The 12,400-nt window shown below is 36.0% G+C and overlaps 1 protein-coding gene across 1 annotated transcript; it reads right to left on the reverse strand.

The window, feature by feature from the left end:
- LOC109826830 (replication protein A 70 kDa DNA-binding subunit B-like) lies at nucleotides 4,394-6,009 on the reverse strand. The gene is made up of 8 exons (XM_020393850.1): nucleotides 5,766-6,009; nucleotides 5,575-5,674; nucleotides 5,289-5,413; nucleotides 5,129-5,210; nucleotides 4,947-5,058; nucleotides 4,721-4,881; nucleotides 4,518-4,635; nucleotides 4,394-4,432 (listed from the first exon to the last, which is right to left on the reverse strand). Exons 1-8 carry the CDS (start codon nucleotides 6,007-6,009, stop codon nucleotides 4,394-4,396), a joined length of 981 nt encoding a protein of 326 aa, XP_020249439.1.

Below are 12,400 nucleotides of genomic sequence, written 5' to 3' on the forward strand. Positions count from 1 at the left end.
CACTTTGGAAATGAAGGCGACCCCCGCGTCGCCAAGCCACAATCCAAACGCGGGCGACCCTCGCGTTCATAGGGGTTCAATCAACACTGACCCCCGCGTCTCCAAGGCACAAGCCAAACGTGAGCAACCCTCGCGTTCGTAGGGGTCCAACCAACATTGACCCCCGCGTTTCCAAGCAGGCAACAAGCCAAAACGCGAGCGACCCTCGCGTTCAATGATGTTCAGCTAACACCCAACCTCGCGTCTCAATTCTAAGAGGCGAAGTTGGGTGCTAAACGCCAGATTGGGCGTCTGACTCGTTCAAACATGAGTCGAACGGTTTCAGAACCGTTTATCCCACGTTCTGAGGGATTTTCGCCCACGTAGAAGCAGATATAGGGGTCAGTTACAACCTCCTATCCCCCTATAAAAACTCAACGAACTCAACTGAGTTAAGGGAAGAATTTTTTCTAGGCTGAGATCAGAGGTTATCGGCTGGCTCTTTGAAAACCACTCGGGTTTGGAGATTTGGCAGCAACGAAATCCTTGGAGATAGGATTTTTGAATCAATCTCAGAAAATCAAATCTGAGGGGATTCGTCAGCAACAGAATGACAGCTTGATCATTAACCGAATTTTCGGTTCCAACAACTCTATTCACAAAGTTCAAACTCGTTCAGAGTTCTTAAAACTCATTCAGAGTTAAAACATCAAACTTTTCCACAGAAGTTCATTGTTCCCACGAGAGAGAGACAGTTGGATCGTCAACGGGGAGCAAATTCGACGAGAGCAATCGAAGGAGGCACTCCATCACTACCGAGAAGAACCTAGTTTTAAACAAAGGGGAAAACCAAATTCGTTTTCCTCTCTTTTGTAATCAAGTTGTAACCGAGATCAAAGGAATCAAAGTCAAATTTTCTTTATTCTCTTCATTGCAATTTTCCCTACAAACATTTATTCTTTATGTTGGAGATTTGAATATGTTTCCTTGACTATTTGTTTTTCATAGATGTTAGACCCTAGAGGGGGGTGATTAGGGTCTTATGCTAATTTAATCCGATTAAATGCCAATTAAAATTAATTAATACGTTATCCTAGTAAGCGGACATAATCCATCGCCAATACCTATTGGCGACGGAAACGATCCATCGCTAATAACTATTGGTGACGGAAAACATTGGCGACTGACAAGATCCGTCGCTAATACCTATTGGCGACGAAAACGATCCATCGCCAATGTTTCCCGTCACCAACGGTCATTGGCGATGGAACAACATTAGCGACGGCCAAAATCCGTCGCCAATACAAACATTGATGACGGGGTATTGGCGACGGATTTATTTTTGTCGCCAATGTTTGTATTGGAGACGGATTTCGAATCCGTTGTCAATACCCTGTTGCCAATGCTCTGTTTTCTACTAGTGATTATACGCAAAGGCAAAACTATATAACGTTCAGTTTTATCGCAGCTTGCTTTTATTTGCATTTGCTACTAGTAACACTACTAGAATTAGAGTAGCTAGGACATAGGGGTGCTAAACGATATATGTATCCGAGGAAATATCCGTAACCGTATCCTAACGGATAGGATATGGTTACGAATATGGTTTTGTAGTGAAATATCTGTATCCGTATCCGAAATATCCAAATACATATTAGTCATACTCTTACGATAGTTTGATTCTTCGATTATGGATTTGTGATTAATTTTGATGATCAAGATGTCTAATCTTAACTTTTCAATTATAATGAACATATTAACAAACTCTTTTGTATCACATAAACTATGTTTTTCTCCTTACTATATAGTTTTCTCATATCCGTTTTGTATGTGCATTGCATATTCGCTCATATATCTGCATGTATATCCGTAACTGTATCCAATTTTAGCGGATATGATTATGAATTTTCCTTACTGAGATATATCCATATCCGTATCTGAGATGAGTAAGCGGGTATGGATATGATAAGCATCGTATCCGAGCCGTATCCGGACCGAGTGCACCCCTACTAGGACACCACTAAATTATATGGAGATGCCAACGGGTCCCCGGGAAAAAAAATCCTAGATCCACTATTGATTATACTACTCTATTATTATTTAGGCAAAAATGAGAATAGTTTGACAACTTGTTTAACAAAACGGGGTGCAAAGAGATGGAAGTTTTGAGCTCTCAATTGGTCACATCGGTGCACGGTGGACACTGCGTATATCTAGTGCTCTTTATTATGGATTAGATCTCTTATTAAGTAGAGCAGTGGGATTATACTGGGTTAGATAGGGGTGGGCACTGGGCCGGGTCAGCCCATGAGCCCGCTTGCTCGGTGCTCGGCTTGACCTGGCTCGGTGCGGGATAGNTCGACCCGCTACAGTAATGGGCCACAGGATTGCACTAGGTCAGCCTAAGCAAAATGCGAGCCAACAACACGCTCGGTCCGCAAGGCCTAGCGCGCGGGCTGCGCTTACATATGAGAGGGATGACTCGATTGTCCCGACCCGTGGGCTCGCGTTTAGCTCATAATAATATTTTTTTCTTTATAGTTTATTATAATTTCTTTTATTCTTGTATTTTTTAAACTAGCAGAACAATATTATGCTACTCATTGATGTAAAACTTGCTCCGAACTGTATTAAATCTCTGTGTTTGTGATGGTTCTCTCTGTAATTGTATGCAAATATAAAATTTTACTTAATAAAATTACTTTTTTCAATTTTTGTAATCATGACATTACTAATTTTCTATTTAGCCTAAATAATATTGAAAAAAACCTATCAAAAATAATTAAATATTAGAAAATAAAAAATAATAATTAAGTGGGTGAAATGGGCCGACCCATGTCATGGTTCGTCCCGCATGTTCTTGGACCCGCGAGTGAGTTGGATTGAGCTCCAGACCTGGAAACAAGCAACAAAACATGGCTCGCTCAACTCGCCACTGAGCTAGCATGGGCCGGCCCATGGGATGAGTCAGCAAGGCTCGTTGCACACCCCTACTTGTCTGCATCTACCGTTCTCTTTATTTTGTTAATTATAATAACTCTATTAATTATGATATTAAGTATGTCAATAATTGAAGCGAGGTCAAACGTTGCATTCTAAACAATTTTTCCTTTTAAAAAAATTGTCCAAGTCACGTGGATTGTTTTTTAATCTACTTTGCACATTCTAGTCACGTGGATTGTTTTTAATTGTAAGTTGTCATAATTTATCATGAAAGTTGCTATATTTTAATATCAGTTGTTGTAATTGACGTAAATTGCATTATATTAACACAATTTGATATAAGTAATTGTAAATTGTTGTATACCAAACCACGGCAACACACAAAGTGGGTTTGAAAATAGTTCAATAGAGTGTTGTGCAAAAGTGTAACTAGTTTTTATACACGTGTAATGCACGTGGTTAAATATTTAAAAATATATTTTTATATTTATTTCATCATTACTTTAAATAAGTGAGATTTATCTTGAGTTCAAATATGTATAATTGAATTATAAGATTTATTAGTATTTTATTTAAATATTAATAAAAATAAATGTAATATGAATTGTAGTTATAGTAATGAAAAAATATTTTAAAAATTTAAGTTTATTCAAATATTTTTTGATTAAAAAAGCTAAGATCATTGTTTGATTTACTGCAAACTTGTAATTTTTTTTTTGTTCTAAGAATTTTTAATTGATCACTACCACCAACACCCAATAGGAACTTAATTAAAGTATAAAAGTAAATTTTGATCAAATTTGGTCCCTTATTCAACATGGCAACAATCTCAACAAGTAATAATTAGTTAGTCAAGGGGTTTCTTTTGAAAACATTGAATATTGAAGTTTGTGACAACCCCAAGCAAAATCATCGTAATAGTAATTATTTGCCAATTGATTAAAGAGGTCACATTTATATCATAAATGATTGATCACATGTTGCGCTAGCTATCAGTAAGAGTATTTTACATCTAGCTGACAATATATCCATTCACAGGATCAATAAAAGCAGATTTTTATCGATTGCCTCTCACGAAATGCAGGATCATATCCATAGATAATTATAAAATATATTAAAATGGTTAAATATCAAAGTGTAATTTTATGTGATTTAAGCAATCACATAAGCATACAAAACTACTAATAACTTTGCATGAAAATGCCTTATAAAAACTCCTAATTGTAATCAAAAATTAAGTTGTTATATAAAATGATTAAAAAATATTGTTCTTGAAAATTTATAATTGAACAAAGATCAATCTTTCTCCACCTCTTTTTTCTGGGCAACTCTAGAGTAGCATCTTCATCACTTACGTCGATTGTAATATTAGTCTGGAGTTGAATTTCTTGTGTTATTATATTGCCTTCGCCTCGTTCATCTTTTGCCTTTTCATCTAACTTCACCAGGAATTTGAAACTTTTGCCGATGTTCAAAACAAATTTTGAAAATATGGACTCTGATTATTTTTCTGTTGCCATGAGAACAAATGTTATATTAATACTTATGAATTTGTTTATTTTCTAATTTACTACTTGAATAGAATTAGGAATTACCTCTTTCTTTTCTGTAATAAATTTTTCTACTTTGCATCCAATAAGAGTTTCTGCTGCGTCAAAGAGTGTTACTCTTGCATTATCCGCGTCATTTTCCACGAGAATCTTAACTAAGCACCTGTATTTTTCATTGTTAATTTCTAAAGACAATTAGTATTGTATTATAATATGTTCATGGCATTAAAAAATATATATTACTTAACATTGGTACTGGGTCATCAATGATTCTGTGGTATTTGTCATTCAGACACTCTTTACTAACATTTTTATCAACCTTCTTGTCACAGCCTTTGCAAGAATAGAACCATGGCTCGAACCTATTTAAAATAGTAGTTATCTTTTCCTTAAATATGCAATATCGTGCCTGTATATTAACAAAGTTTAGTTAATTTTAAATTTGTAGATAAGAATATGTATATAATATTGTACCTGTATCGAATTTTGTGATGTTTGCATAATATCACTAATATGAATTTCCCTAACATTTTTAAAAAGTGTTGATGAAGATCCTTTTGCTTTTGTAGCTTTTTTCAATTGAAACCTGCATATTAGATTAAAATATAATACCATTTCATTATTGGGTTATATGAAAGTTTGATTGTTCTGCTTACCATTCCCTTAATTCGCTAGCTAGTTCTATTTTTGGGTTTATACATAATGTTGAAATAATTTGCGACGATATGCTTGTATCTCCTACAAAAATGGGAAAATTATAGGATTAATTTTATGTTTAGCTATCTTTAATAAGAATTTTAGCAATAATTTATGTACCTTGATATATAGAGATTTTAAAATCTGATAATGCTATTATAGGCTTATATTTGATTTTTGCTTCAAGAATTGATCCTTCATTTGTAGCCAAATCTCCAAATAAAGTTGTACGCATTGGCATTCCACTGCATATGAAAAAAGAAAGAACGTTAATCTTTTTTTCTCTTATGATATTGGAAATCTCCAAATAAAGTTGCACGCATTGGCATTCCACTGCATATGAAAAAAGAAAGAACGTTAATCTTTTTTTCTCTTATGATATTGGAAATAAGTAACATGTATATACCTTATATCCATAAGTGTGATTTCCCTCCTACTGTCTGGTTTGTTGTGTCTTGTAATATAGTTGATTACCGGCTTCACATTAGTTGTTATTGCTAGAATATCTGCAAGTGATTTGATAAAAAGATTATGATTCTATAGATTAATGTCTCATTTTGTATTCAAAATTTAAACAAGAAGTTTGTAAGTACTTACTAATTTTTGTTGCATCTTTTATGGAAAATGCTTCTTCAAATGGCACAAAGTTGTTAACTATGTTCTCCAAGTAGAATCCTGTTGGTGCTTTTTTGATCGATAAGTCTTTTGTTAGTACTAATTCTAGTGACTTGTGGATACTTGGAAAAGCTGGGTTTATTCCTTTCACTTCTCCATTTGAAATGAAAATAATTTGATTTTTTCTAAGCATATCTATAAACTTTTCGATAGTCTCTCCGTACATTACTGCTTGTATTTGTTACCCTGCAAATATTATTAACACCAGAGATCAATTTATGGAAAATATAATTAATTAATAATAATCTATATATTATATGTAAACAGGAAAATATCATAAAAAGCCATTCTGATAGTTATCGGTGTTTTAATGTAATTTACCGAATAGAAAATGAGATTTAGCAATATTTATATGATCAGATGTAACGATGGGAAAACAATATAATATTAAAAATAATTAGAGTTTTATTAGGATTTAAATTATATTACAATAAAGGTAATCTAGATTCAGTTTCACGTTCTCTATCTCTCTCTGCGATAATTTTTGGTCAGAAAATTGACTATAAATTCTCACACGCGCACGTGCATGTAAATCCGAGCTTTGGGGTTGCATGCAACGAAACCTTTTGCTTATCCCTTTGACCATATTACTTTTTTTATAAATAAAATATTGATGATGCGCAAGGATACACAAACGCGCTCACTGGTCAAAGTTTTTAGTTATTGTCTTTTAAAAAACAATTTTCAAATGCGACCCGGCTGCGTGAGAATTGGAATTATTGTTTTGACAACAATCTTTTTTATCGGTTATTTTAATCGGTTATTTTGTTAGTTCCAAAATAAGAGCATCTTTTCCCATCATTAAAATTAAATTTGAAAATTAGAATTTGATTATAGATAAGGTAGTTCAAACTATAAAGGGGTATATTTATCTAAAAAAAATTTTCCGAACTCGTGCTTTTAAAAGGAGTATGATTTTTGAAGCAGGCCTACATACTTAAAAATAAACGAGGGTAAAACTTTCGGCTAACACCGTATTAATTAAGGCCCTGTTTGGCAAAACTAGCTAAAAGCTGCGAGATTATAGCTGAAAGCTGTTAAGCTAGCTGAAAGCTGTGAAATTGTAGCTGAAAGCTGTTAGCTGTGTAGCTAGCTGATTGACTAGAGCTCTTTGGCAAAAGTAGCTGTACAACTAGCTTAAATTTGTTAAATGACTAAAAAAGACATACAATATTATTGATATAAAATTAGAATTATTAGGGGCAAAAACGGAAGAAAAAAATTGGTAGCTCATTCCCAAAGACAAACGCTACTTGCGATAGCTTTCCAAAAGCTACTTGCAAAAGACACAATCTCCAAAATAATCTCCTCCTATTTTTTGTCACCAAACAGCTTTACTAGCTTATTGACTAAGTCAATAAAACACAAGCTTTTAGATAAGATACTTTTTTTGGTTGCCAAACAGTGCCTAAATATAAGGCTATAAATTACACTAAAACGGCAAGAACTTTCACCGCTTTGAAGTAAACCCTAGATAATTTTCAAGATTGTACAAAACCCCAATAAGTTTCCGCATTTTGCAGAGAGCCCCTATAAATTAGAGCCGAGAAACGACACATACAAAGGAGTTTTTGAGAGTGATTGGGGGTCTAGTGCAAAAGGCCGAAAGATCCTGGGGTATAATTAGGTGTTCAACCACGTCCGTTCCATTTGTTCATGTCGCTCTTCCTTCAGCTCTTTACACAACCAATCAAATATTCAATATGGAGCAAGCTCCGGAGGACGATCAATTCTCAAACCTCCCAACAATAACGGACTGCTCAGCCTTCCCAGTTGTCCTCTACAAAGCCTTCTGTGACTTGGATAGTGATGTTCCTCACCTCCTCTTAGCTTTGAGCTGCTCACGGAGACCTATATGTAATTTTCGATGCCTACAATGGTTCATATGGAGTTAATATAGGATATAATTAGTATTTGGATAGATTAAAATTTAAGTGAAATATTCAAAATAACTTTTTTTAAATTGTTGACCTATAGATAGTTCACGTGGAATTAGATAAGATATGATTAAAATTAGAATAGATTAGGATAATAATATAATATTCAAAAATACTAAGGGTAATACTGACCATAGAAAAATTTTCCCGAACTCGTGCTTTTAAAGGGATTATGATATATAGATATATATATATATATATATATATATATATATAGAGAGAGAGAGAGAGAGAGAGAGAGAGAGAGAAACTTATGTCAACTTAAGTGGACGTCCACTAAGTTTCTTAGTCATTGATGATCACTTGATTGAGATACATTGTGGATGATCCGCTCCGTTGAACTTGATCTACATATTCTAAAACCCTAACACTCTAAATTTGGGGTGAACCAGTCGTGGTTTGACCCTTCATCCACTCGCAATTATTAAAACACATGCAAATACTCATATACTCATATAGCAAAAAAACTCATATTAGATATGTTGATTAAAATGTAATTGCAATGTAAAACAAATATCACCATCACCATTAAATCAAATACACAATATTTCTAAAGAGTAATTATGCATGAAAATATATAATAAAGAAACATACATGTTGAAGGAGATGGAGTTAGTATAAAAATTGTGTAATTTCTTGGTTTATATATAGGTACGAGGTATTACATGTGATAGGATAATAGTCATAATTAGAGTTTTATTAGGATTTGAATTATATTACGGGTGATATGTCAGTTTTTCCTCCAAATAATATATCTATGAGCGTACCTATGAAATGAAAGTTTTCATAGACCGAACAAGCTATGAACAAAGAATAACAAAATTTTCCAATTCCTTAATTATTTCACATGTACACTTGCTACCCTCTACTCATCAAAATCACAGACTTAAATCCAACCCCAAAGAGCAAAAAAATCCTACTTACCTCTCATGCCACAAAATAAGAAGAACTCAAGCCAACTACAGAGAGATAAATCAATTAAAAAAAAGGAGAACCCTCATCAAGAATTCAAACCAACTACAGATTCATTCTCATCTTTTAATCGGTTAAATTTAAAAAAAAAGAAGAGGAAAGATATCTATGTTATATTTCGGTTTAATCAAATTAAATATATAATCAAATAAATCTAAATTACATTAATATCAAACATGAAGATTTACCTTTATAAATGGGCGAACCTGCAACAATCAAATCCTTAATCCTCGAAATTCTGCAATAAAATTGAAGTTATTTTTAAAAAAATTAAATTGCCTTAAAATGTAATTGCAATGTAAAACAAATATCACCATCACCATTAAATCAAATACACAATATTTCTAAAGAGTAATTATGCATGAAAATATATAATAAAGAAACATACATGTTGAAGGAGATGGAGTTAGTATAAAAATTGTGTAATTTATTGGTTTATATATATATAGATACAAGGTATTACATGTGATAGGATAATAGTCATAATTAGAGTTTTATTAGGATTTGAATTATATTACGGGTGTAGGTGGGTTGAATTTGTGTTATGAATTTATTTCTTTCGGAAAAAATTGTGTTACGAGTATAAGAAATGTCCAGTTAACATCTAAAGCAAGTTATTGGCTTGACTTTGATGTATTAGGACGTGGATAAGATCAAGTTTAGTTGGAACTCATTAATTACATGGTCATCTACTAACCATTGGATTTTAATTGGATAAGATCAAGTTTAATTGGGATTTCTACAGATAAGAATATTATTTCCTAATCAAAAGTTCAATCGGGAATTGTATCTTTGGCTACGTTGGTGCATGAAAGAAAACAAAGTTTCTTTTAACTAATAATTATTAAGGTAGTTTAAAGTATAAAGGGGTATATTTGTCTAAAAAAGATTTCCCGAACTCGTGCTTTTAAAGAGAGTATGATATGATATGATTTTTAAAGCGGATGGATTTAATAAAAATAGATAAATGAGGGTAAAACTTTCCATTTATGGGCTAACACCGTATTAATTAAATATAAGGTGTTGGGCGCAGAGTCACGCCCACCGCCGCGGAAGCGATATGTCCTGAGAGAGAGCCCTGGCTTTTGTTGTCACAAAAGCACAAGTCAACCTCGATATCTGTGTTTCGCGAAGGAAACCCAGACTCAGTAGCGAAATATCTCAGCGAAGTGAGATATCCACTCTTCCTCTCATCAGCGCAAGACCGAATTTTGAGGGATCCTACAAGCAATAGCCAACAACCTAGAAAACATTTTTACCCAAAAGAAATAAACCTCTCTTTTGTAAATCCCTCTTTTTCTCTCTCCTCTTCTCAGATCCGAAAAAGAAAAATAAACTGCTGCCGCCTAAACCTCTTTTTCACCTCTCTGCTCTTTCCCCTGCCGAGTAAACCGACTGCTTTTCCCGCAGCTTTTTCTTCCTTAAGCCGCTGTTCCCGCACTCGTTTATCCCCTGCGTTTTGTTTCCCACACATCAAACCCTAGGCGATATAGGCTATTTATAGGAGAGTAGATGCGGTTTAAAAGTTCATGAAACATGGGCCGAACTCCTCATTATCTCTTCACATGGGACACGCGCATGTGGGGACTCCTCATTGGGCCGCTGTTCACAATTCTCCACCTCGTACATCATTTGATAAACCTCAAATTTTGGACGAACACCAGAAGAACTCCGCGAACATCACCAGAGATATCTGAAACACCAAACCAGGCCAAACCAGCTGCGTCACTTTACCGCGACTGCCTACGTACCCTCCACCGGGATCAAGCTAACCGTAGTTCTGCAATTGTTCTCCATCATAGTCTCCACCTTACCCCATCACCGCCACGAAGGAACATGCCCTCTTGAACAGATTAACATGGGCTGATATGAAGCATGTCAAAGCAGTGTTGGAACTTGCTACCTATCACCACCTTGGTCCACATGTCTGTGGGATTCTCATTCGTGTACACCTTCATGAGAGAACTATCACCTTCCTCTATAACATCCTATACAAAATGATACCTGACGTCGATATATTTTGTACGAGCATGGTGAACTTAATTCTTAGCCAAATGAATCGCACTCTAACGATCGCACCACAAGTGCACAGTATGATACTCAATCCCCAAATCATCTAGAAGACCCCACAACCACAATGCTTCCTTCACTCCCTCCGCCATGGCCATATACTCGGCCTCTGTAGTAGAAAGTGCCACTGTAGCCTGCAACATCGATCGCCAACTAACTGGAGCTCCATGTATCTTGAATACATAACCAGCAGTAGATCGCCGTCTATCTAGATCGCTCGCATAATCAGAGTCAACAAACCCATCAATCTGACATGTATCTACACCAAAACACAATCCCGTATCCGCAGTACCCTTCAAGTACCTCAGGACCCATTTCACCGCTTCCCAGTGCGCCTTTCCCGGATTTGCCATGAATCTGCTGACCACACTAACCGCCTGTGAAATATCAGGGCGTGTACACACCATAGCGTACATCAAACTGCCAACTGCACTAGCATAAGGAACACGCTCCATGTGTGCCTTATCTTCCGCTGTAGTGGGAGATTGTTTACCTGAAAGCCTGAAGTGTGGAGCCAATGGAGTCGCCACCGACTTAGCACTTTGCATCCCGAACCTCGCGATCACCCGCTCTATATAGCCCTTCTGACTCAAGAACAATCGCCGATTCGCCCGCTCTCTTCTAATCTCCATACCCAGTATTTTTCTAGCAGCACTCATGTCCTTCATCTCGAACTCTTTACCAAGTTGAGATTTCAGCCTATCTATCTCCACCCCGCTCTTAGAAGCAATAAGCATGTCATCCACATACAAAAGGAGATAGATATAATCACCTCCACGAAGCTTCCGAATGTAAACACAACAATCATAGTCGCTTCGGGAAAACCCATATAATCACCTCCACGAAGCTTTTGAATGTAAACACAACAATCGTAATCGCTTCGGGAAAACCCATGCTTTAGCATGAAGGAGTCAAATCGCTTGTACCACTGCCGAGGAGATTGCTTTAGTCCATAGAGTGACTTCCTCAAGCGACATACATGATGCTCCTTATTCTCAACCTTGTAGCCCTCAGGTTGATGCATGTAGATCTCTTCATCCAAGTCTCCGTGCAAGAAGGCCGTTTTAACATCAAGTTGTTCCAGCTCAAGATCACCATGAGCAACAATACTCAATAGCACCCGAATAGAAGTGTGTTTCACCACCGGAGAAAATATCTCATTGTAATCCACACCCTCTCTTTGTGCAAACCCCTTAGCCACTAGCCTCGCCTTGTACCTTGTACCACCGAGCTCTGAAGAATCTTCCTTTCTCTTATACACCCACTTACAACCAATAGCTTTTCTTCCTACGGGCAATGGGACCACCTCCCATGTTTGGTTCTTCCGAAGAGATTCCATCTCCTCCTCCATCGCAGCCAACCAACTCTCGCTATCTTTATCTCGAATAGCTTCCTTGAAGGAGACCGGCTCATCTTCCTCCACCGAGAGTGCGTATTCAACTAAATTAACTTGCCCATAGTGCTTCAGGGGTTGATCAGCCCCCAGCTTTTGTACCTGCTTGTATACTCGCTTTGGCCTAGTGGAAGCCAAAGTATCCTCGAGCTGCTGTTGTTGTAGTGCATGTGTATTCTCCTGCT

Source organism: Asparagus officinalis, chromosome 10, assembly GCF_001876935.1.
Source record: "Asparagus officinalis chromosome 10, Aspof.V1, whole genome shotgun sequence".
Classification (NCBI taxonomy): domain Eukaryota; kingdom Viridiplantae; phylum Streptophyta; class Magnoliopsida; order Asparagales; family Asparagaceae; genus Asparagus; species Asparagus officinalis.

Excerpts from the sequence above, each read along its gene's own strand:
- LOC109826830 (XM_020393850.1), bottom strand. The coding sequence starts at position 6,009 with ATGTACGGAGAGACTATCGAAAAGTTTATAGATATGCTTAGAAAAAAT. Across the intron at positions 5,675-5,765 it reads AAAAGATGCAACAAAAATTA|ATATTCTAGCAATAACAACT; the intron begins GTAAGTACTTAC and ends AATCACTTGCAG. Across the intron at positions 4,636-4,720 it reads ATTGATGACCCAGTACCAAT|GTGCTTAGTTAAGATTCTCG; the intron begins GTTAAGTAATAT and ends TGAAAAATACAG.